We start from the raw sequence: 26,325 nt of genomic DNA, 5'->3' as shown, positions 1-26,325 counted from the left end.
GGTAAAAGAAACTCTTTCTCTTTCTTTTTTTCTCTTTGTCTAGAGTCACCTAAAATCCTACCTTCTTGCAGGACACCTTTTCTGGTCCCCCAGATACTAATATCTTCCCTCTGAGTCCCCTTTCCAACTACTTTGCACATGTCTTAAATGTATTTAGTTATTTACAAATTATTTCACCATTAAAAAATTTAATATCCTTAAAAGAGGTACAATGCTTTTGTTTCTTTGATGGTTCTTTGCAACCCCAACACTTAGCAAAGTGCCTAATATATAATAAGTGCTTAATAAATGCTAGCTGATTGATTGACTGATTGAATCTATGGGATAAGGCAAGAAGACATTCCTTACAGCACAATAAATTTAGCATTTATGAAGCACTACATTCAGGCACACTAAATAGTGTCTGTTCCTGGTATGTGTAGAGGTACCTATGGGGTGGGGTGGGACATAGTCCATAGGAAAGTAAAAAAAAGAAGATTTGAGGAGCAAAATGGCAGTCGGGTGAGAAGGGTCAAGGAAGGCTTTATATAGGAGGTGACATCTGGGCTGAGACTTGAAGGAAGCTAATGATTCCAAGAGGCGGAAGGAAGGAATCAAAACATTCAAGGCAATACTCACTTGTAGTGCTGAGAGAGGAGCTATGAAAGTTAAATTCAGAAAACAGAGAGATGGCCATTTGGGTAGAATGCACAGCATCAGTCTGTTGCAGTTCAGTCATTTTAGTTATATCTGACTATAAATCTATTTGAGGTTCTTGGAAGAGATACTAGAGTGGTTTGCCATTTTTTCCAGTTTATTTAATAGAGGCAAGTGGTGTTTAAATGGCCTTTCCAGGCTCACACATCTGGCAGATATCTGAGGTCAGATTTGAACTCAAATCTTTCTGACTCTAAAGCTGGCACTCTACCTACTGTGTCATGTAGCTTCTCTTATCAGTCTAGGATAGTTGGATTCCTAGAGTTTTTCTTGGGATAATTTTGAAGTGATTTATCAGGAATTTGGGTACAAAAATAGGTTCAAGGGAATGAGTATTCTGGCTTTAAAATGTATTTCTAACCTCTAAACATAATGAGTCAGGGACTCCAAAGTCATTAAAGAATTCTAGATTTGGAAGGAGCCTCCAAGGTGACCAGAGGAGAGACTGAAGAGGAAGAAGATGAGCACATTTTTCTAGAGAGTGGAAGAACTCCTCAGAGGTAGTGACTTAATAGACTTGAGAGAGGAAAACAAATGTTAGAGAGATGATTCAGCCTTTATTCCCACATTCTGGGGTCTACCATTTTCCTGATGTGGAACAGGCTTGCAGAAAGGATGACACCATCCTCCCTTAGATCAAAATGGAACAGAAGCTCAAACCAAGGATGATGGAGACATTTACAGGATGAACTATGGCGCTGAAGTGAATCTTCATTACTGATATGGGAGGAAGAGATCATGACTCTAGAAATTGAATGCTTCTCTTCTATATTCTTTCCCTGGTTCTGTTTGGCCCCAGTGGGGTGATGGAGTGGTAGCCCAGATTTAGAAACTAGATTCCTCCCCCTCTTTTTTCCTTCCTTCCTTCCTTCTAGAATCTAGAAACTAGATTCATTTTTTATTTTATGTTTTACCCTGTGATAAAGTTTGGAAGCTAACAAAAATTCTAGGCTGTTTGATGTATCAATTAATGTATAGATATCTATAAAAAGAAGAGGTATTCTCCCTTCCATAAATAGAACAAAAACATTTTTGCCTAGTAAGATTGGACTGAGACTGGAGTTTTACAGAGGCAAAGAGAAGGAATCAATGTTATTTTTCTATAAGCCTTATAAAAAATATAGAAAGATAGAACACTGAACCTAATTTTTTTCTTTCTTTGTCAGTGAGCCAGAAGCAGTATAATGTGGGAAAGAGAAAAGTCACTGCTTTTGTAGTTTCAAAGGCTCGGAATTGCTGGCTTTCTCATTTGTTTCAAAAGTATAACTCTAGGGGAATGGGGAGGGTGAGAATTCTGCAAATATCCCAGCTAAATTGTACAATATTTCAGAGTCTGATTCTTTTTGTACAGCAAAATAACGGTGTGGACATATATACTTATTTTGTACTTAATTTATACTTTAATATATTTAACATGTATTGGTCATCCTGCCATCTAGGAGAGGGGGTGGGGAAAGGAGGGGAAAAATTGGAACAAAAGGTTGGCAATTGTCAATGCTGTAAAATTACCCATGCATATAACTTGTAAAATAAAAAGCTATTAAAAATTTTTAAAAAATCCTCTCATGAAAAACAAAACAAAACAAAATACCCCAGCTAGAGGGTATCAAGTGTGCAGCTATCCTGCTGAAATACCATACAACCTGGCAATCCTACCAATATAACAACCTGGCAATGCTACCAGTGTCCAGATTTATTCCCCCTGCTTTGAATAGATCACCCAACTAAAGGAAGTAGGTTAACAAAGGGCAGCAGTGTTGAGAGCTGGGCTACAGGAAGCAAAACTGCAATGGTTCCAAGAGCTGAGCAATAGAAGACAGAACCACAGAACCTCTGAGAGACAAACATCACCTGATGGGAGATGGTGGGAATTCTCAGAAACAAACACTACCTCCTAGGTTGCTGGAGTCCCATCCACAGCAGTACTGAAAATAATGGAGACCGTATAGATTTAGGAAGGGAAAGTTGCCAACTATGGGGATAAAGCTCTGCTCACTCTTTTTGGGCTCAGATAAGAGTTATTTCTATTTTCCATATAAATAAAGTTTTTTAATTTGAACCTTGTGAGAGGGAGTGTTTATAAGGTGAGCTGGTGGCTACCCTTAGAGGTAGGTAGTTTACAGATATTGATTTTTCCCATATTCTATCTGGTGAGGGCAATAAATTACAGAAGTGAAAGTTCCTCAAAGCATATCTAGGCCCTTTTAATCAAAAGGAAACCCCTGACAGAGGTTATGTACAGAAGCTATGATCCAAGGAAAAGGTAACTTGTCCAAAGTTATACAAGTAGTAAGCAACATCACAGTTGCTCTCTTTAACTTCAAACTGGGGAAGGGGAGTGTTCATTCTATCATGAGCATTTTTATAAAACAAGTTCCTCTCCCAGTTTAATCCTACTCTTAGTGAGACTCAACTATGAAAGTTACAAGATCCCATATTTTACTGAATTGATGAGGAATTCTCTTTTGTCCCTAAAGAGAGCCTCCTTCTATAGTGAGAGGAAATTTGTAGAATCTCCTGTTTATAAGATACACGTGAGTCAGATCTGGGTTGGACCCAGGCCAGGCTTCTGTATTAGAAAAGGATATGGGTGGAGAGAAGGGACTTTGGGGGGAAAGAGCCTGGTTGGGAAATGAAATGTAGATCTAGTAATGTCAAGGAAAACTGAAAGTGGAAACAGGACTGACCTTAGGTATAGTCCTGGTAATAAGCTTTGGGTAGGAAAAAGAACCTTAGAGATCAAAAAATCCAGTCCCTTCATTTTAAAGGTTAAAAAACACACTCAAAGAGCTAACATGAATTGCCTGAGCTGCACGGTAAATAAAACAGCAAAGCTGGCATTTAAACCCAGATTCTGCATCCTTTACAATGCATCACTCTGGCCCTTCTAGGAAATCATTCTAAGCATCTTTCCTTCCACTCCCATTGATACCATGTTAGCAATTATTGGGGTGGGAAATGGCATTCTTAAAATTTTTGACAGTTAGATTTCAGGGAAGTGGCAATAATGGTCTGAAATTCTGGAAATTCTTCCCAGCTGGATGGCAGGCTACAAATCTGCCTGACTGCCCATGAGATAGAGGGAGAATTGACCTCAGTAGCAGGGTTTTTTTATCTGTCCCCTTTTCTATTCCTCCAAATCTGTGTATGAACAGGCCACTTCTAGAGGATCCCCTAGACTGGAAACTAACAGAAAGCATTATCACATGGTTCTCAGGGCAGGGATTATTGAACATTAGAATTGGAGTCATCTAATTCATACTTTTTTTCCCTTTTTTACAAATGAGGAAACTGAGGTTAAATTATTCCCATTCTTTTTTCATTCCAGTCAAGACGACAGCAACATTTCTCTTCCTTCTGAAATTCTATCAAAATATCAAAAGACACAGCTACAGATTTTTTTTAGCTTTGTTTTTAAATATGATCTCCTGGGGAAGAGGTGTGGGAGGAAGGGGGGACAAAAAGAGGAGAAAAAAAGAAAATTATGTTGGTAACTATGGACCTAACGTGGGGCCTCTCTGGCATATCTGAAAGCATAGTGATTTCTCTTGCCTCAGTGTCAATCTAGCCCATTAATCATCATATACAGCTTTTCTAGAAGCTATTTTGAGAAACATTTAGAAAATGGCTTTTATATAGCTATATATATATTGTATTTATATCCCCTAGAAATGGTTTCAGTTTTAGAAGCAGATGGCTTTTTCTTCTTCCTTTTCTTTCTCTTCTTTTTCCTTTCTTTCTTTCTCTTTTCCTTCTTTCCCTCCTTCCTCCCTTCCTCCTTCCCTCTCTTCCTCCCTTCCTCCTTTCCTCCCTTCCTCCTTTCCTTCCTCCCTCCCTCCTTTCCTTCCTCCCTCCTTTCTTCCCTCCCTCCCTCCCTTCCTCCTTTCCTTCCTCCCTCCCTTCCTCCCTTCCTCCTTTCCTTCCTCCCTCCCTTCCTCCCTCCCTCTCTTCCTCCTTCCCTCTTTTCCTCCCTTCCTCCTTCCCTCTCTTCCTCCCTTCCTCCCTTCCTCCTTCCCTCTCTTCCTCCCTTCCTCCTTTCCTCCCTTCTTCCTTTCCTCCCTCCCTCCCTTCCTTCCTCCCTCCCTTCTTCCTTTCCTTCCTCCGTCCCTCCCTCCCTCCCTCCCTTCTTCCTTCCTCCCTCCCTTCTTCCTTTCCTTCCTCCCTCCTTTCCTTCCTCCCTCCCTCCCTTCCTCTCTCCCTCCCTTCCTCCTTCCTCTCTCCATCCCTTCCTCCTTTACTCCTTCCCTCCCTCCCTTTCTTTTCCTTCCTTCCTTCCTCCCTTCCTCCCTTCCTCCTTTCCTTCCTTCCTCCCTTCCTCCCTCCCTCCTCCTTTCCTACCTTTTGATTTTCATCTCTCACCCAGCACCAAATAGTAATCTCACTTTCCTAACCCCTGATCTAGTATGATTGCCCACAGTCTAGCTTGGGAGGCCCTTTCTGATGTCCTCTTCAAGAATGTAGGACGAACACCAACAAAAGTTTGGTGAGAGGAGGAAGGGGGAGATAGAGATTTGGAGGTGAGGCCATGGATCCTTTGTGAGGCACATTTCCAAGGAAACTAAAAGTGATCAATCACAATGACCAAGAAGTTTCTACTTGCAGCCTGGGTAGGGGTTGGGGTGGGGCAAGAGATCTAGCCAATGGTGTGCTGTTATGGGGTCCTGAGTCCCACCTCCATTTTTTTTTTTTTTTTTTTTAATAAATGAAGTAATTGAAGCCCAGAGTCCCAATTCCTTTTTTAGTCAGAACATGCTAGAAAAATTTGGGATGGGAATATGAGTTATCTGTTCTTGGTATATTTTCACAAGAAATCTTTATTGAGTTGAAGTAATTTAAACACAGCTAAATAAGATCAAGGTCTAGGAAGTGCTTACAGAGACAGTTTAGTTACCAAAGAACATGCCTTTATATAATCCCTGAGGAGGACTCAGGTTGCTGTCCAATAAGCAGCAAATCTGTCCTATTAAAAAATCGGTTAGGGAAGAAAAAACGATGTATAAAGGCACATAGTGAATTTTGTCAAGCCCATCCCTACCCTCTCCATCCCCACCTTCTTCTTCACTGTAGGAAACCAGCTTTAAAAAATGGACATCTGGGCTTGAGGGAGAGGAGAGGGGGAAATAGAACTCTAGTGTCTAAAAGTAGCTTCCACAAGGTTGGAATGTCCCAACCAGGAGGAATGAGTTATTGAAGTGAATTAAGCTCTGGGCAGAAGCCTTCAACAAAGAACTTGCACTCCACATGTAATATGGGATCTGTCATGGTCTCAAAGCCCATCCCTCTACTGCTGGCCACAGCAAGCCTTCTTCTTGGGTTGATGGTGGACCTGGATGATATTCTCTTTCACAGTGTCTTCTTGTTCTTTGAGGATCCTGGGAAGGAAAAAGATGAGTCATTAGTTAGGGAGCAACAACCTCCCGATGAGTCAGAGTGAAGGCAAGAGGTAGGCAGTGCAAGTAGTATTTATCTCCATCTGAGAGATCAGGAAACTGAGGTTCATAGAGAAGAGATGCTTTGCCCATAGCCATAGAGCTAGTAAGTATTTTATCTATGATTATAATGTCAGCCAGTGGGTTGAGTTACAAGGTAATACAGGAGATGAGTACCAGAGACTTGAAAGTAATAGTACTGGTATCTTGTAGTCATATAAAACTTTATAGTTTTCAGTGTGAGCTCCTTGAAAGTATAGGCTGTTTTACCTTTCTAGTTGTATCTCCAGCACTTAGCACAGTGCTTTGAATATAGTAAGCTATTAATAAATGCTTTGTTCATTCATTAGATGGTTCATTTAATTCTTTTTAAATTTGTTTTTGAAAAATTTTATCTATGTTTTTACATTACTTAAATTTATCCTGTATCTCTCTCCCACCTAGAGAGCTATCCCTTGTAACAAAGAATTATTTTTAAGAGGAAAAAGAGGAAGAGAAATTTTAAAATTTTTTAAATTTTTTTATTTTTAATTTATGGAATAAAAGAAGCATTTCTATGATGTAATTTTTAAAAGATTGCACGTGAAACTGCAATAGTGAGAAAAAAATGAAAAATCTATTAATACCTTTCTAAAAAGCTAACAATACATGTAACGTTCTGTTTGTGAACTCCAGCCTGTACAAAGGAGTGGGAGGAGATGTCTTCTCAGCTTAGTGCATTTTTATGACAATCTTGAGACTTTGGAAGGGAGATAGTGTTATTGTCAATTCCATTTTACAGATATGAAAACTGAGACTCGGAGAGGTTTAAGCTTTGAGGTCACTAGCTTGGTCATTAAGTAGTCATTAAAGTCATTAGGTAGCTAAGACTAGCTAAGGTCACATTTTCTGGATTCCTAATTCAGTATTCCCTCCACTGGATACACTAATTAATTATTAGCATGAGAATATTTTTAGAAGATCAACAAACCTGTAGGAAAGAGGCCAAACTTAATCTTGTATTTTTTTTCTATCTTTCTATCTATCTTAACTTCCTGGTAGGTTATTATTCATATCATCTAGGGCAAAAAAAATCATCTCTTTGGGTCTCAGTTTTCATAGCTTTAAAATGGGGATACTAACATCTGAATCACCTACCCCACTCTGCTGTTAAAAGGCTGCAATGAGTTAATGTGTGGGAAGCACATTACAGCCTAACACATTATGTAAATCACTACTTCTATTATTCCAGTGCTCTGGTGCAATTATCACGGAATAATGAGTGTCGTAGTCATCTGTGCTGATATCTTATCTCCATCCAGGCATGAGAGCATAGACCATGTTTGATCTAAATTTTCTTTCTCTCCTATTGCTTAATATGTGTAGGTGATAGAGTAGATAAGATGCTGAACCTGGAGTCGGGAAAATTCATCTTCATGAGTTCGAATCCGGCTTCAGTCACTTATTATCTGACTATACTATGAGTCTGTGTAAGTTTCTTAGCCTTGTTTACCTCATTTTTCTCATTTGTAAAATGAGCTGAAGAAGAAAATGGTATCTTTGCCAAGAAAATCCCAATCGGAACAACAGAGAATCAGACAAAATTGAAATCTCCAAATGACATCTTAATATATTCTTATGTTGTGTTTTCTTGTGTTATATTGTGTTGTATTGTATTATATTGTATTAAGTCCAGTCAGCTAACCAGGAAACATAAAACCATGCATTTAATGCTTGAAGGGATGTTAATTCATGTAATCCAACCTCCTCATTGTACAGAATTGGGTCTTTGGCTGTCTAATACATTCTACCCACTGACCATGTTGTCAACCCCCAAATTTTACAGATAAGAAAACTGAGACCCACAGGAGAGAGGTGGGAATTACCCACAATCACATAGCTAATCATTGTGAGATTGTAGGGCAGGATCCCAGATCTCCTGACTTCCACTTTGGTTCTCTTTCAATGGCACTAGGGTTGACATCTTCCAATACCACATCTTTCATCGTTTCCACACTTAAACCTTCTCTCTACTTGTTTGAACTTGAACCCCTGAAACTGACCACCCTTCATGGTGACTAAGCCCTTTTTGGGGGCTTCATTTTGTTGTCAAAAGTTAGAACGATATCTAATATGGAACAAAGCTGTTAGCCTGAAGAAGTTCCTATTTCTCTTTGAATTCACTTTCTAACGAGATGATTATGCTAGAATCATGTTATTCGCAGAGAATGGTAGAAGCTGCTTTATCTTGGGATGGAGATAAAGGGACTAAAATGATGGCCAAAAAAACAACCCCAATCTTTATTCTCTTTGACATTCATTTTCTTTAATAAATCGGTGATTTTCTTTTCTTTTTTTCCTGTCATTTCACTATGGCAGATTTTAGACACATTAAACAAACATTTCACTTTAATGGACCGTGCTTTCCTTAATGGCAGCTTTGTTCAAGATGATAAGAAGACACATCAGATTAACTTCTCCATAGAGATTAATTTCTCCTTAGTTGCTTCTGGACCCACATCCCCAAAACAAAGGAAAAAATAATAGAAAAACCATCCTTTATGTTTCTTTAATCCACCAAATCCAATCCAATCCACAAAACATCTTAAAATAATTTATTGTATGCAAGATACACAGTAGGCCCTGTCCTATTAGTTGCCATACTCCTCCATTGGCTTGAAAGAAGAGATTTTTAGCATTTCTAAGGTCCCAGATTCTAAGTCTAGCCAGTAGTTTTCCTCTGCTCTATTCCTATGAAGAGATGGATGAGACTCTCTCCATCTAGAGACAGCAGTTCTTACTTCTGCCATGTCCTTTGGGAAAGGCTACACAATGACTATCAGATTGAATCACAACCAGATTCAGTTCCCTCATTCTTTTTCTCCTTAAGACATTTGTTATACTATGGAGGATAGAGTATTTTTTTCCCTTTACCTGGCAAGATGAAGTAAAGATTCTTTGACGTTATAGCCCGAATATGCGCTGCATTCATAGAAGATCAAATCATTTTCCTAGACCCGTAAGACAAAAGGACAAGAAAAAGTGCTTAGGGGGAGGCAGAAGGGTGCAGTTTTTTTTTTTTTTTTTTTAGAAAAGCCATTAAGAATGGAAGTCATTGTCATCCTTCATCCAGAATCTTGTGTTGTCTTTATTAGAACTCACTAACTCAGTCTCTTTTTATAGTTTATATCCTTCAAGTTCCCTATTCCAGTGTTGGACAGTGTCAAGTAAGATAGTGGCAATTTACCACTAACATTATAATAGCACTTCTTTCCTAAGTGAAGGATTGAACATCACACCTAGGTTAGATTGTTTCCACATTCTTTCTCTACTTTCTGAAGAGATTCATTATGCTATGGATTGAGGTTAATTAAAAAAAAGTTTGAAGTATTTTTGTCAGTCAATAAATTTTTATTTAAAAAACAATTAATTGTACTCTGAACATAAGAAATAAAAAAAGCATTTCCATAATATAGTAGAATAGAAAAAAAGACAATTATATATGAAACTGCACATCTATTAACAACTTGTTAGTCCTTTTAAATACATAAAAAATATCATGTAAGTTTATTTTTTCCTTTTTTTCTCCCCCCCCACCTTGGAGATGTGACATATTGTGACATTAGACACAAATATGTGTGTGTAAAACCTTTATGTACATACTTCTATTCATCAGTTCTTTGTCTGAATGCAGAGAGGATGCTTCATATGTTCTTTATAATTAATTTGGGTATTTAAAATAGTTAAAATGATGTATTCATTCAAACTTGTTCTTAAAACAATATTATTCTTATTATATATGAGCTCTTGGTTCTGCTCATTTTGCTCTACATTATTTCATCCAAGTCTATCATGGTTTTTTAAGACCACTGAGGTCATCATTTCTTAAAGCGTGGTAGTATTCCATTACAATCATATATCACAATTTATTCAGCTATTTTCCAAGTCAAGGGCATTTTTAAAATTGTAGGGTAATTTAAAAATGTAGTCTAGATTAACATCCTGGCTCTACCACTTTCTAATTATGTATGTAGGTAAAATAATTTTACTTCTCTGAATCTCAGTTTACCCATCTAAAATAGGAACACTAATAATTCATAGATTATTCATATCACAGGATGAATAAGGACCAAATGAAATAATGTACAAAAAGTGTTTTGTAAGCACAAAGCACTGTATAAAAGCACTAGTAATGCATTCTTGAATGTAAAATTAAAAGGTTGGAGTAGGTGAACATTCATAGAATGGAAAGGAACCTTAGATGACATCTTGTTCAACCTTCTCATTTCACATATGATTTTCACAAGATTATATAGCATATAAATAGTAGATTCAGAATTAAATCTCAGATTGCCTAACTCCAAGGCCAGTGGTATCACTGGCTGCCAAGCTGGTTTCTTTCTGCCCTCATATTCTATAATTCTATTATAATAATACCTTCCATTGGTTTTAGGACTTTGGGGGGATGGTGCTGGGAGTATATATACTTTATGCTTTTCAAATCTCGTTCACATCCATTTTGTTGATTTAGTTTTCTAGCAGCTAGTAAGCTAGCTAAGTACTTTTGTTTTTTGGACTCATTATTTTCCTAGCCTTTAAAAAAAAATCTGTCTATATGCTCAGATGATGTTAATAACAGGATAGCCACCTGTAATTTCACAGGTACAGGGAACTCACCTGTCTCTTTCAATGTAGATTATCAGTCATTTAACTGTCAATAATTATATATTAAACACCTGCTACTACCAAGTGCTGAGGGTACTAAGAAAGGCAAAAAGAAATGGTCTCTTAAATCACAGTCTAACGGGAGATAGCCATGTATGAATTAGATAGATGTGGGATAAACTGGAAATAGTTTCAGAAAGAAGGCATTAAAACTAAAAGGGATGGGGAAAGGTTTTTTATAGAAGGTGGGACCTTAGCTGAGACGTGAGGGAAGTCAGGAGGTAGAATGGAAGAGGGAGGAAGTTCCAAGCAGGGGGGCACAGTCAGTGAAAACAATCAGAATTGGGAGATGGGAACAGTGAGTTACAAGCTCATAGGGCAAAGTTATTAGACTGAAGAGTGCATGGAGAGAAGTAAGGCTTAAGAAGATGGAAAGGCAGAAAGGGTTCAAATTAGGAAGGGTTATAAAAGTTAAACAAGGGATTTTGCATTTGATTTATTAATTGAAGGTGATGTGCTCAGACATGTACTTTGACAGTTGAGAGGAGGAAAGATTGGAATAAGGAGAGACTTGAGGTAAGGGACTAACCAGCTGGTTTCTGCCATAGTTCAAGCAAGATATAAGGACATGAACCAAGGCAGCCTATATTTAGGCTGGCTGCAGGGCAATGAATTTTGGGATCACTGCATCTCGCAAACCATCTACCAAGGTGGATGGATTATTTATATTAACAGACCCTTAGTGTTGGTAAACGTGTGACACATGACAGAAGATTGATCATTGATGATCATGCATAGAATGCCATTGGTACAATTCCCATGTGGAAAAGGCTGGAGAGCCTGCTTCAGGTTTGTGAAGAGGAGTCTCTTTGATGGGTGAGACCACTGCTAAAATGGGATGCAGGGAAGTTCCTCATGGGAGACAGACCTGTAGCCCAAGGATACAACCTTTGGTTCTTTGTCTCAGCTTTTTTGTTGTTGTTTTTGTTGGTTTTAGGTGGAAACTGCAGGCTATGACCTTATGAATTTCTACAGATAAAGAGAGTGAGTCATCCAAGTTCTAGGAGCCCTGGAGAGAAGCCCAAGCTGAGTTTTTAGCCATAAAAAACTAAAAGCATGGTTTTTGGGACCCAGCTGAGATAAGGGCTCACCCAGCAGTGAGGCTGCATTTGGGGGGTAAATTTTAGAAACCATATTAAGTCCGAGACCATTCACACTACGGACTAAGTTGCTATAATACACAATATGCCCTCAAGGTGTTGAAAGGGAAATGTTTTTAATGCCCATCTTGCCATATCTTTGAATTAAATATTGCTTTGTAAAACCTAATCAATACTAATTGGTTGAAAGGAACCAGGAATGAATCACTGGAGATTAGCAGTAGGTGAGGCCCTCCTGGAATAGGGTCACAAGCAAATAGCATTAAAGTACTACAACCCTTTAAGGTTCATTCTAGACCCCTAACAGGGATATGTAGCTGTCCTTACTGAGGGTTTTTTTTTTCTCTTGTGTCAGAGTACAGACAACCATTCTAAGCAATTTCCCTATTCCAGTGGGGACAGCAACCTAATTATGGGGTACATTTCTTCCCCTATTCCCCAAGACGTGACTGCCTTCCAGCTCCCTTTCCCCCTTTCCATCCCCAGTAGTGACTAGTCCCTTAACAGCCTAAAAACTTCAAGGTCTCATTTTTCCTCCCCTGTGAGAGGTGAGTGTTTGTATCTCTTAATTATACTTACCTATATACAGCCATACATTACACACACACACACACACACACACACACTCACAGAAAAAACCCATACACGTTATCTGGGTAGATCATTTTTCAAAACAAAAACAAAAAAACAAACAAAAAAAACATTGAGCTCCCTCCTTTAAAACTTGCAGTGCTAGACCTACTCATCTTCCTCCCCATCCTTCAGCTCTTCATATACCTTTCTGTGGCCCACATAGTCAGCCACTTTCATTTCAGCAGCTGATAAACAAGAATGCCCAGAAAACCATATTCAGGAAATAAAAACAACCAAAGAAATTGCCTTCCCCTTTGGATCACTGACTAGTTTTTATTAGATCTGGTCTTATTTCACTGCACTCTTGGGCTTGCAGAGTTATGCTTGTTTTCAAAACATGTTCAGTTTGACAGTCCTTCCCAGGAATTGTCCCTCCATCTCAATCCCCTCATCTTGACTTTTAAGCTACTGAAGGTTTGAGAAATTTCCTTCAATTCTACATAATTTCTAATCAAGTTTTATTGATTAACGATCACTTTCCCCAAAAGGAAACCTTTTCCCAACTGCCCCTAGTATGGTATAGGTCCTTTCTCCTTACCTTGGCAAGACGTTCTCCATTTCCCAGAGGAACTTCTCGCTCTTTTTCATTGTCAACCTTATTGCCCAGAAGGAGGATGGGAATGTTCTCTCCCACAGCTTCCTGTAGAACAGATAAGCCCCAAGTAGATCAAACCCAAGGATAACAGAAACCAGAGCCCAGAAGGGCTGACAAAGGTTAGTTTCTACCAGACAACTTCTGTGACGAGAGATAAAGTCATTAAAAAGGAAAGAGATGGGAAAGCAGGCTTCTCTGAAGAGCTTGACAGTGTCAAGTATTTCCAAAATCCATTGCCTTGAGAGTTAAACATCCTAGCTCTCCTCCTTACTTGACTTTAGAGAAGTTAATTCCTTTCCCCAGACCTTATTTCCCTCATTGGTAAAATCAGTAAGGCTAGACTAGGTGGTTTTCATGGATTTCTCCTAGCTTTAGTTCTTATTACATTCTTAAGGTCTTTCAGTCATATATACATAGTCTGCAAAGTGTGCATTGAGTTCTCCATCCTTAACCTGCCCCAGCTGGCAATGTAACTGGTTCAATATTATGCATACTCACAGAGTGTGTAGGTGACTTGGACTCAGCTTAATGTAGGGGCAGGGGGAAGGCAGGCAATGTACCCTAGACTATATACTTTCAGACAATGCTCCATGGTCCAACTGGAGCCTGTGAAACTGGAGTTCCCTTACCCCAACATCGTCAAGGAGAGCCCAAGATATCCCCCACCAGAGCTGCCAGGGTTGTAGGCAGTAAATAGTAGGGTTCCAGGGAGTCCATCCAGATTTGAAACTATCCTCTCAGGAACTTTTCCAGAAGCCTTCCTGATGGACGCTTATTTCCCCAAACTCTGGGCTCTGCACTATTTCCTTTCTGGATTGCCTGTGTTTAAAAGTAAGCCCATCTAGAAAAATAAATTCCTGACTTATAAATGCTCCATATTTGAAGTCAGTAGCCTGGAATTCAGATGTGACCATGGGTAGGTAAGTCTGTAAAAAGAGAATCTTAGTCTAGACGACCCTTATGGTTCTCTTCAGTTCTAAATGGCAAGACTCTACAAGCCACTAAAGCTCTTTGACCTCCTCTGAGAATTATTGTGAAGAATCAATCAATTAACCAACTTTAAAGCACCTATGTGTCAGGAACTGTGTTTTATAAGGGAAAGACCTTTGTAAATCTTAAGGAAGTTAAATGTTTTTTAAAAGTCATTATAACAATGTTATATCATTATTAATGTAATATGATATAACACAATTATTATCATTCTCTTTAAGGAGTTAATATAGGGTTATTATATAATTCACTCATATAATGGCCACCTTCCAATAAAGTTTATATAGCTAGACATTAGGCCAGATTATCTGTGTATTCATTTCCCCAAATCTACAAAACTCACCTCTTCCCAAGTTTGAAAAATAGGCTTAGTAAGTTGAAATATAATATGAATAAAAATGATAATGTCCATATTTAATAACCCTAGGCAAGCTATTATTTTTACTTTGTGAAAGATCTAATTAACACTTTAATACTTATTTGACAGTTTATGCTAATTCCTAGCAACTGAATTTAAAAAAAAAAACTAAATAGAGGTGCTGTAGAGTTACAGAAGCTACAAAATCTGATAGTTTCATGGGTTCTTTTAATAATCACCATAATTTCAAATAAATGGCTGAATCTTGTCTAACAGTCATAATAATTTTAAGTTTAATTCACAATTATACCTAAAGATTCTCAATGAACTCTTAATAGTTATATGCCATAATACAATCGGGTTTCAACAATTTAAAATGATACAAAACATATTTATAGAAGGGGGAACTAGGGCCCAGAAAGACTTTTTTAAAAAGGGCTTAGAGTAAAATACTGTATAGCACCATCTTCTATTAAATACAAGGTATTCCAAAAGTCTTATTGTAGTTGTAAACTTTAACGATCTATTCTTAACACTTCAGTTAAAACTGGAATATTTTATATTTTCCTCTGATTTCTCATTAATATAGCATAGTTATTTTTGCTTGTTATCTAGTACTCTATTAATCACTATGTTTCTATTTCAATATGTTATATTGCAATAAATAATTGTTATAGGACTTATGAAAGTTCAGAGCTGGGAGGCATTTTAGAGATCAACAAAACTATAGAATTTGAAGTTGGAATCTCAGCAAACATGTAGTCCAAGCCATGTTCAAAAAGATCCCAGTAAGTGGTTATCTACTCTAGAGGAAATGTGATACAATGGAGAGGACATTGGGTTTGGAGTTGAGAACTGAGTTCAAATTTTTCTTCAGATACATAATACTGTGTGACCCTTGGCAAGCCCCTTAATTTCTGTACTTCAATTTCCTCATTTGTAAAACATGGGTGATTGGATAAAAATGGCTTCTGAGTTCTATTCCAGTTCTAGATCTATGCCTCTCTCCTTTTAAAAAATATTTAATTTATTTTATTTTTCGAAATAATGCGAAGATAACTCAACATTCTCCTTGGCAAACCCTTGTGCTCCAAATTTTTCTCCCTCTTCTCCCCTCTCCCCCCTTCCCAAAACAGCAAGCAATATGATATAGATTAAATGTATGCAACTCTTCTAAACATATTTCCATATTCTCCTCAGATCAAATCAGATCAAAAGGGAAAAAAAATGAGAAAGGAAAAAAAGCAAGCTAATGAACAACAACAAAAAAGTGAAGACACTATGCTTTGATCCACACTCAGTTCTCACATCTCTCTGGATGTGGATGACTGTTTCTAACCAAGTGTATTGAAATTGCCTCGAATCATCACATTGCTGAGAAGAGTCAAGTCCATTACAGTTGATTATCACATAATTTTGTTGTTACTACATGTATAAAATGTTCTCCTGGTTCTGTTCACTTCTCTTAGCATCAATTCATGTAAGTCTTCCCAATATGTCTCTCTTCTTAAAGCTCTTCTATGGGTTTTGTAAACCTCAAACATGAAGTTTTAAATGGACATTAAAAATTAGAGGGGTAGCTAGGTGATACAATGGACAGAGCACCAGCCCTGAAATCAGGAGGACCTGAGTTTAAATCTGGTCTCAGACACTTAACACTTCTTAGCTGGGTGACCTTGGGCAAGTCACTTAACCCCAATTGCCTCAGGGAAAAAAAAAAGTAGAAAGAGCCTAAATGACCAACCTAGTCTAACTCAGATCTTGAAAGAATTTCATTATTAGAGCATAATCCATGAGTAGAGACCTAGCACCTCTCAAATCAAAATTTTTTAGACAACTTAATTTTTATAAAGTTTATTCTGTTTTGATATCAATATTTGATATTCTAATATCAAATTTTTTGGATAATTTAATTTTTATAAAGTTTATTCTGATATTGAGCTTAAATATGTCTTTCCATAGCTTCTATTTATTGTTCTGTGGAAGCAAACAGAACAAGAACAAGGCTTATCCTTCTTTTAAGTTAGCTCTTGAAAGCTGGGGCCATTTTTAGTTATCCTGATCTATATCTGACTACTAATTCCAGATGGCTCCAGGGGAGAAAATCAGGCTGGTGATTTTGCACAGTCCTCCCTCACTTAATTCCAATTCTTTGGCAAGTCATGGTATCACCATCCTAATATCACGATCCTCTTCCAGAATGAAGAGCAAACAACAGCTTTTCAAATATTTAAAGATATCTATCATCTCCTCCAAAACCACCTCCATGGATATTTTCCCCCAATCTCCATTTCCTTTAAAGGTCCTTCATCCTTCTGATTATCCTCCACCTTATCAATGTCCTTCCTGAATGTGGCAATCAAAAGTGATCACAATATTCCAAAATTAACTTAATCATGATGATTACAGAGAAACTTTACCTCTTCTTATTCCTGGCACTAACTCCTCCTGAATGCAGTCCTATATCCCATTTTTTGAGATATTACTTTTTGTTTAGTGAGCTATTAAATCTCACCACAAAATCCAGCCTGCTTGCCATACTGGCTGAAATGATTATTAATTAGCCTTGATTTTTTAAAACTACATATGGGTTCTTTTAAACATCATGTGGTGATCCCAGTTCTAATCTTCTATCATTGGATGAACAAGTCTTTGTTTGTTTTTCCTATACTCTTTATATTATGGTTTTCAAACAAATTCCTTGTCAGCCTTTGACTGCAGCTTGATAACATAATCATAGAATCTTAGTAGTTGAAGAGACACCAGGGATCATCTAAACCAATATTAATTCCTCTTTGATCTTCCTAAAAAGCAGTCAGACACCTTCTGTTCAAATGCTACCAGGGACACTTCCTTAGGGGGCAGCTCATTTTATTTTAAGACTAACATTTCCTAAGGAAATGTTAGGCATTACTTCCTTAGGTTAAGCCAAAATGTAGATTTTAATGGCTTACAAGAAGAAACTTTAGGTGTTTTCTGCCAGAAGAATAATTTTTCAATGGTAAATTGGGACACCTTTTGTCTCAATTCTTCTAGACATTGAATGGGTGTCGCCTTATACAAATTGAGACCTGGGAAAGACCTTCATTTATTTTTATTTGTTTATTTATTTATTTTTGGTGAGGCAATCAGAATTAAGTGACTTGCTTAGGGTCATACGACTAGTTAAGTATCAACTTCTGAGACTGGATTTTAATTTAGGTCCCTGTGAGTCAACTAGCTGCCCTGAATTTACAAAGGGCCAGGTCACCTCCTGCACACTGACCAATCACCAATTGTCTTGACTTTTTTGTAGGGACACTGGATTCCCAAGCCTCTCTAGGAGAGTGAGGCTGATGACTTTTCAGAGTTCTGCCTTACTTAAAATCCAATTCACTGGTGAATTAAGACATCACTCTTGTGATATCATTAGTTGTCTTTGAGAAGGAAGAATAAACAGCAATAACTCACTTGTAAACCCTCAACTTTTTAATCATTTGTCTAGACTCTGTCGATCAAGGATGGCTATCAATCCAGGCTTTTCTGATTACTAGCCATGAGATCAAGGGCAAGGTCCTTCTCATTGAATCTCCCTTTCCTCTTTAATACAATTGGGGTATAGAAGCATGAGATCACTGAGGTCCCTCCTGGCTTTGAGATCATAAGGATGTGCAAGATTTTCCCCCTAATGATCACTTTTTTTGTTAGCTTTCTCTGAACTTTAAAAATATGGAAGACAAGACTCTGGAATTCACAACCCTACCTCTTTCTGATCTTAAAGATGACAGGCTGTAACTCAGAAAGGAAGCCTGTTTTTTTTTTTTTTTAATATAGAACATGGAATTGTTATATTTGGGAGATATGGTGTGAATGTGTCGTGTGTGTGTGTGTGTGTGTGTGTGTGTGTGTGTGTGTGTGTATTTCAATATATATTTGATGAGAGGCAAGAAAAAACATTTAGCCTGGATAGTGCCGGTGTTTCTCTGGAGCAAGAACAAAAAAAAAAATTCTTTGCATAATAAAATGTGCTGTTATACTCAGGAAAAATGACTGCAAAATTATATCTTGGGGGTTTCCATATTTATCCAGCCCCTGGACTATGAGTCAAAACAAGATTTATTTGTGTAGTTCATTCTAAACTGCCAGCACTTCAAGCTCAAGTTGGAACATGGAAAAAAACAAAACCAAACCTCCAACTGTGCTATTTTTTGTTCTGTGCTGTAAGGTGCCACCACTCACAAAGACTGCGCAATGTGAATCAGCTAGCAACCGGGAGTGGCAAGGGAAGCAGTCCTGCGCGCATGCGATCTGGGACAAGAATTGAGCTGCTCTCGTGTTGGGGTGGGGACACAGCTAGGCCAGGAACCTTGGTATGACCCAATGAAATCTCCAACAGAGCCCTCCTGGGCACAGGGGATAGCCATAAGGTAGAACAGAGGGAGCACAGAGACTGGGCTTCTGATCTTGGCACTGCCATGAGCTTGCTGTGTGGCCTGAGGCAAATCAGTACCTCTCTGAGTCTGTTTCCTCATTTGTAAAATGAATCGGTTAAACCAGATGATCTCCGGGGTCTCTTTTGCCACATCATCGTGAGTTTTACATGGGGTGCGGAGAGCAATTACAAAGCTCCCTGATATAGGTACAAAATGTTTTCAGATTGGGTCAATCTGTTTGACTCCAATTGGCTTGGAAGGCTCCAAGAGAGAAAGAGGTCAGAGAGATTTTCAGGTTTGAGTTATGAGAAATGCACTAAAAATATATGTAACCAAAAAAAATCAACAGCAAGTATTCTTTAGTCAAAATATTAGACTCCTTTTGTAGGAAATTTTCTAATCTCCTTCCTAAAGGAAGTCAAAGTCTACTGAGTAGCAACTGAAAGAAGATGGGTAGGGGATGAAGATAAACAAGTATGGTGATGGGAACTAAGATATGGAGCCAGAAGGAGTCTTAGAAAGCATCTAATCCACCCCCCTCTCATTTTACAGGAGAGTAAACTGATGCACAGAAAAGGGAAGTGACTTGTTCAAGCTCCATCAGATAGTAAATGGCACATCCAGGATCTTAGTCCAGGACTTTCAGTGGACTCCCATCTCTCCTCATTCCTGAGATCTCTTCATCAAGGAAAAAGAGACAACATTAAAAGTAGATTGACTACCCCGAGTCTTCACCCAAGAGTCTTTGGATTATAAATGACTGCTATATATCTGGGTGAGGAAATTACAATAAGGCAGATTTTTGTCCAATAAAAGGAAATAAAAACCATTTCATAATAAGAAGCTCATTTACCCTTCTACAGTCAAGCAAGATTGTGCTTATGACAACCTTAACATATTAGCATCTCCTTCACCCAAGAATTTCCTAGAGAGATGAGTGAGTTCCCCCATGACACAGAGCTAGTTAGTGGTAGAGCTGGGGTAGGGATGCAGCTTATCCTTTGAACCTTCCCGGCAGTCACTCCCAGTTCTCTTTCCAGTAGAAAATGTGTTCTTCTGTATAACCTGCTGCAGCAATTTAAGCCCATTCCTTCTTGTTCTGCCTTTCGGGGGAGGAGAGAAATAAAGAACAGCTGGTCACCATTCTCTTAATAATAACTCTTCAAATACTTGAAGGCTGTTATTAGATCTCCCCCTCTGTCTTCCCTTTGCCAATTCAAGTGACTTAGAACTCCTTGGAAAAATATGGTAGAGCACAAATACAAAGAACTTCTTGTCAGTACCCCCCTCCGTCAAATTAGGTGTCAGGTTTTAATACATCATCTGACATCTCTGATTGCTGGTTGCCAAGGCAGACTGACTTAGCTTTTCAGGAGTCTTGAAAACAAGTGTCTCAATGATGTCAGTACCTGGAACATGCTTCCCTTCACACGACACAGCTCCTGCTTTCTTCACAAGAATTGAATAGAGGAGCTGTGCTTTCATGGGGGCTGGGCACTCCTTCCCCTCACCCAGATTTCAGCCCTCTAGTTGCATTAGTCAGTGGTCAGCCTTCTGAGGATTCAATTCCACTTAATTCAACAAGCATTTAATAAGCTACTACAACATACAAAGCACTGTGCTAGGTACTGGAAAGAAAAAGAAAAAACAGCAAATTGGACTGGATGACAGATGGAAAATCAGTCTCCTGGCCCATTGTTTAAGACTTTCTAATTTTGTGGGACATGTTAGAGCTATATAGACATATGTGGGCTGAGAACTGATAGTTTTCTGAATGTTGTGATGAAGCATCTGACTAGGACTTTAATGGAGGAAACATGTGTAATCCTAACTACCTACCATCAATAAAGGACTCTAAGGTTTGCTGAGTGTTTCACATATTGTACCTGTGCGGTAGATACCATAATTATTATAGCCTCTATTGGGAAAACTAGACTCAGAAAAGTTAAATGATTTGCTCAAGATCACACCAATAAGCAAAAGCATTGGATTTGAACCCACTTTTGATTTGAATATCAGCATTCTTTTCATCTTTTAGTGTAGTTAACATGAAAAGATTGCAAATGGAATGCAAAAGTTGTGCATTTGTTGTTATTTGCTCTCACTATTGGACTGGCCCACTTTTTTATGAAATCTTTTAGTTTATATGACATTTTGCACACAATTTTTCATTGGCAATTCATTTCAGTCTATTTATACTCAATATGCATCTTCTCCATTGCCTTTTCAAATTTTAATTCTTTAGAGGTTGTCATCTTCCATGCATGATTCATCATAGATGCCACACTAATTTGGAGAAATTATATTTTAAGTCATAGATAAAAAGCACCAGAAATTAAGATTTTTCTTAGTTACAATTTTTGAGGGCATGAGGAGATCATGGCAACTGGTCTCATCACTTCCTGAGAAACAAAGGGGGGAGGGAAAGAAATGAAAGCAATGTCATGTTTTTTTATTGTTGCCTGCAGATGGCAACTACGGGCATGAAATTAGACCTTGCTCCTGGGAAGGAAATCTATGGCAAATCTGGATAGTATACTAAAAAATCATAGATATTACCTTGTTAACAAAGGTCCACTCCACTTAGTCAAAGCTATGGTTTTTTTCAGTAACAGTATATGTTTGTGAGAGTTAAAGTATAAGGAAAGCTGAATGCCAAATGATGCTTTTGAATAGCAAGGAGATTAAATCAGTCAATACTTAAAAGAAATTAACTCAGACTATTCAGTGGAAGGTCAGGTATTGAAGCTGAAGCTGAAATACTTTGGCCACATAATGAAGAAAAAGGACTCTAGAAAATACTCTGAAGTTAGGAAAGATTGAAGGCAAAATGAAAAAGGAATGCAAAGGATGAGATAGATAGATAGGCTCATGGAAACAGTGAACATGAACTTAGGCAGATAGTGGAAGACAAAAGTACCTTGCATGCTATGGTCTATAGGGACACAGAAACTTGGATCTGCCAGTGAAGGGAAAACCTATACTTAGTCAACAATATTGATTGAGCAGATGTGTGTTGATAGAATACACACACACACACACACACACACACACACACACACACATATATATATATATATAGTACTATTGTGTGTTATACACTTCCTGGAGTCATGAAGAGTTTAGTTTGAACCCTTCCTTCCTTCCTTCCTTCCTTCCTTCCTTCCTTCCTTCCTTCCTTCCTTCCTTCCTTCCTTCCTTCCTTCTTTTCTTCCTATTCTCCAGTTATTTCTTACTCTCACCATGTGACTAGCCTGTCTTTTTACCATACATTTCTGATATTTTTTACTCCACTTCTTAAGTTTTCTTTTTTTTTTTTTTTGATTATATGCTGTAGCCTGTTTACCTTCCAATTTCTCCACTGCCCTCTGAGCGATATTCATTTTTGATTCTTTAGTGACTGTGAGTGTTCATGACTCACAGTCATACAACAATGTTGTTAGAATAATAGCATTAAAAAGATGGGCTTTTGTTACTTAGAGAAGATGCTCTGCAAATTTCCAAAGGCAATCTAGACTTTCTTTCTTCTTCTGGGCCTAACTTTTCCATTTGTAGACTAACACACACACACACACACACACACACTTTCACTTATGAACAAGTATATGACCTCATTCATGAACAATCTATAAATCTTCTCTGTGTCTCTCTTTCTCTCTCTTCATGATGGAAAGCTCTATGGACTGTCCATCTGACTGCATGTCATAATCTGTACAATAGACATTCTCTATCCATGTGGTTCTTCTTAGAGGTTCCCAAACTCTTTGGAGTGTTTCCAAATCTCTCCAAAAATCTCTCTACTATCTCCTGGAATTATTATGAGGATGAAATGAAATAATACTTGTCAAGTTCTTTGGACAGTGCTTTGTACAAAGTAGATGCTTAATAAATACTTACTCTTTACCTCCTCTGCAATGTTCCAGGGCCTGATTCAAACTATACTGTTTACATAGGAGCATTTGAAAGATCTCAGCATCTAATCCTATTAAACAGGCACTTGATTTCCACTACTCCTTTATGATTATGGCAAATTCTTTGGCAAACATAGATTTCAGGGGAAAGTTAAAAATAGAAAAAATCCATTGAGCACCACCTCAAAGAGATCCTACAAGGAAAACATGTCTTATGGCAATGGGACAAGATGTGTAGATTCATTGGAAAGGTATAAAGAGGGAGGGAAAAGGTGGAGGGAGAAGTTAAGGAAGAGATCCATGTTAAGTAATAACAAGGCATGTTAAGAAGTAGAACTAAAGTAAAAGAGTTAGCAGGGACAGGAAATAGAAGATGTGGAAACACAATAATGAAGATCGGGAATAGAATTTATTAGGAAAACAAAATGGGGCTTTAAATCAAACTTAAAGATTCAATTAAGAGAGCCATATTAATCTTGTTTTAGATGTATGTCAGTGTAAATATGTGTGTGTGTAAAGATAGATACAGACAGAGAGGATGTGCATATGTACAGGTGTGCATGTAAATATATGTATATGTCATATATGTATATGTATGTGAATGGTGGGTGGGTGTGATTATGTGGATATATATGTGTGTGTGTGTGTGTGTGTGTGTATGTATATATAAAGATATCTGTGACTAAGTGTAGCCTGCTTAGGAGGGTAGGGGATGAAAGGGGGTGAAATAAAGTAAAAAATGCACGGCAGAAAACAAAAGAATAATCTACAAAGAAGCAAAGATGGATAGTAATGAATATAATGTCTTCTATTATTATATATACTTTCTTGAAATGGAAATTTATTGTTACACATTTTGAATCCTCCCTCTTTCTTTTTCTATTTGTTTTTTCCTTATTTTGTATTAAGTTTTAAATAAATAAATTTTTAAAATCACAGATTTCCTTGTTTCATGATTTTAAAAAATATAAATGGTGGATTGCTTTACATGGTTACTTCTATTTTTTCTACTTCATGTGATTTTGAGTAATTTTAATGCATTGCGGGAATATTTTATTGGAAGAGAGTCTTTAAGGTTTCACTGAATCAAATTATTTTTTAAAACAACATTTTTTGTTTTGTTAAAAAACATTTTGTTGCTTTTAAAAAAATTATTTTAAAACAACAAAACAAATAAGAGTGAGATCTTAAATTCTCTACATCTTTCAGTCAGTTCTTTAGTGATAAAGATATTTTTCCACTGTAGAATATCACATGCAAAAGCTTGACTGTTTCTTACTAATTATTTTATGAGGAAGTTCTTGTGATAAGATTATTACAAAAATTGTATGTAGTTGAGAAAGTAGATATATAATTGATAGTTGCTAATGTGATCAACTGTATTGGATTTGGCTCTTTTCAACAACTAGATAACTCAAGGAAATTCCAATCAACTTGTGATGAAAAGAACCATCCACATTCAGAGTTATAAAACTATGGAGATTGAATGTGGAAAGCATGGCATTTTCATCTTTTTGTTGTTTGCTTGTTTTTTTCCCCTCATGTTTGTTTCCCTTTTGATCTGATTTTTCTTGTGCAGCATGATGAATATTGAAATATGTTTAGAACAATTGTGCATGTTTAATCTTGATCGAATTACTTACTGTCTTGGGAAGGGGGAAAGGGGGAAAGGAAAAAAAATTGGAACAAAAGGTTTTGCAAAGGTGAATGTTGAAAACTATATTTGCATATATTTGTAAAAATAAAAAGCTTTAAAAATGTTTTGAAAAAAGAAAGAAGAGACTTTGTGTCATCTGCACACATCTTAACTTTTGTTATTCCTTTTTTATTATTCCCAACTTACAACTGTAACAACTGAAGTCCAGAGTTGATTTAAATATGGAGGAAAGACCTAAGAACCAAAGATTGTTATGACTTCTAGGGGTAGAGAACTGAGGTTCTAAACATGAAACGGTTTGTCCAAAGTTATATAGAATGTGCTCTATATTAGCTAATTTTGAAGGCAGGCACAGTATATAGAACTTTATATATTCTTCAGAGCCTAGTCCAGTGCTAGGGATACAATATGTATATTAACTGTTACAAATGAATAATTTTTGTTGTTGCTGTTCAATCATTTTCACTTATGTCTGATTCTTTGTGACCTCATTTGAGCTTTTCTTGGCATAGATGCTGGACTGGTTTGACATTTCCTTTTCCAGATCATTTTGTAGAGGAGGAAACTGAGGCAAACAGGGTTAAGTGACTTTCCTAGGATCATACAGCTAGCAAATATCTGAAGCCAGATTTTAATTCAAGTTTTTCTCACTCCAGATATAGTGCTCTATCTACTGTTTCACCTAGCTGACCAACAAATGAAGTTATATAAACATTGAAATAAAATCCCTCTTACAGCTCAAGTCTTATTACAACTACAAGGAATTCAGTATGGCATTGGTCTCTCATGAACCTTGTCTAAAGACTTTAATCACCCAGAAGTCCTGGGAAGTCTATACTGTGATCCATGTTCATCTGTTACATAATGCTATCATAATAAGAATAGTAATCAGTGATAATAAGTTATATAGAATGATAGACTTTATGGGCTCAAATTCTATTATCTGAATTTTCTCAGTTCTCCCAATAACCTCAAAAAATAGGTGGTATAGATATTAGCAATATTTTATTAATGAAGAAATCAGAACCCCGAGAAATAAAATAATTTGGTCAAGATCACACAGCTTATTAAAGGAACCAAGACTCAAATCTAGGTCTTTTAACTCTAAAGTTAGTGTTATTTCCAGTACAGCATACATATTTCTCTCCTAACATAGAGTATAAATTAAATACCTTAGGGCATGAAGGGATGCAGAGAAAAGAATAAGGTGGAAATGGGTGGGAATAATCAGAAAAGATCTGTGGAAATAGGAAAGTTTTGAACCAGGTTACAAAAAGTGGAGAGGGATATTGATTGGCAAAGAGGAGGATCATTCTAGAATAGTTGAGGGTAAGAAGGTAGGGGTTGAGGTAAGATAAGAGGCAGAGACGGAAGCAAAAGAACAGAAATCATCCATGAGCTATGGATAATTCTTTCTCACTTGCCAGGAATGTAAGACGTGGTATCAGCTTACCTCTACACTTGTCAACCATTGGCGAATGGACATGAACGTCTGCTTGGCTGTGATGTCGTACATCACAATGACACCATCTGCCTTGCGGAAGAACTGCTGGGTGATACAGCGGTACCTGCCAATAATGGATCCCCCCCAACTCTGTCAGAAATATAACTCTCCAGCCTCCTCCCAACTCCTCTCCCCAAAGTGGAAGACCACTTAACATGGAGTAGGAGGTAAAGGAGAGCATGGAAGAGCATAAGTTGGGACCAGAAAGGTGGGATGACAGAGTGGGGAAGCAGAGAGCATTTCCTCACCTCTCCTGCCCAGCTGTGTCCCATAGCTGCAGGGCCACCTGGGTTTTGTCCACTTTCACTGTCTTTACTTGATAATCTAGCCCTGCAA

General features: G+C 37.6%; 1 protein-coding gene across 3 annotated transcripts in view; it reads right to left on the bottom strand.

The window, feature by feature from the left end:
- Positions 1-5,457: 5,457 nt before the first annotated feature.
- Positions 5,458-26,325, bottom strand: part of CRACR2A (calcium release activated channel regulator 2A) — a 301,039-nt gene continuing 280,171 nt past the window's right edge. For all 3 annotated transcript variants that reach the window (XM_031939179.1, XM_031939181.1, XM_012550790.3), the window contains 5 exons: positions 26,238-26,319; positions 25,939-26,053; positions 13,101-13,202; positions 9,039-9,115; positions 5,458-6,068 (listed from right to left, as the gene is read on the bottom strand). In XM_031939179.1, the coding sequence (XP_031795039.1) occupies positions 5,978-6,068; positions 9,039-9,115; positions 13,101-13,202; positions 25,939-26,053; positions 26,238-26,319 (467 nt within the window). In that variant the 3' untranslated portion in view covers positions 5,458-5,977. The remainder of the gene's footprint in view (positions 6,069-9,038; positions 9,116-13,100; positions 13,203-25,938; positions 26,054-26,237; positions 26,320-26,325) is intronic.

The sequence above is a fragment of the Sarcophilus harrisii genome, chromosome 5, assembly GCF_902635505.1.
Source record: "Sarcophilus harrisii chromosome 5, mSarHar1.11, whole genome shotgun sequence".
Lineage (NCBI taxonomy): Eukaryota > Metazoa > Chordata > Mammalia > Dasyuromorphia > Dasyuridae > Sarcophilus > Sarcophilus harrisii.
The sequence above is the reverse complement of the archived record's forward strand: the minus strand, read 5'-3'. Positions and strand labels throughout refer to the sequence as shown.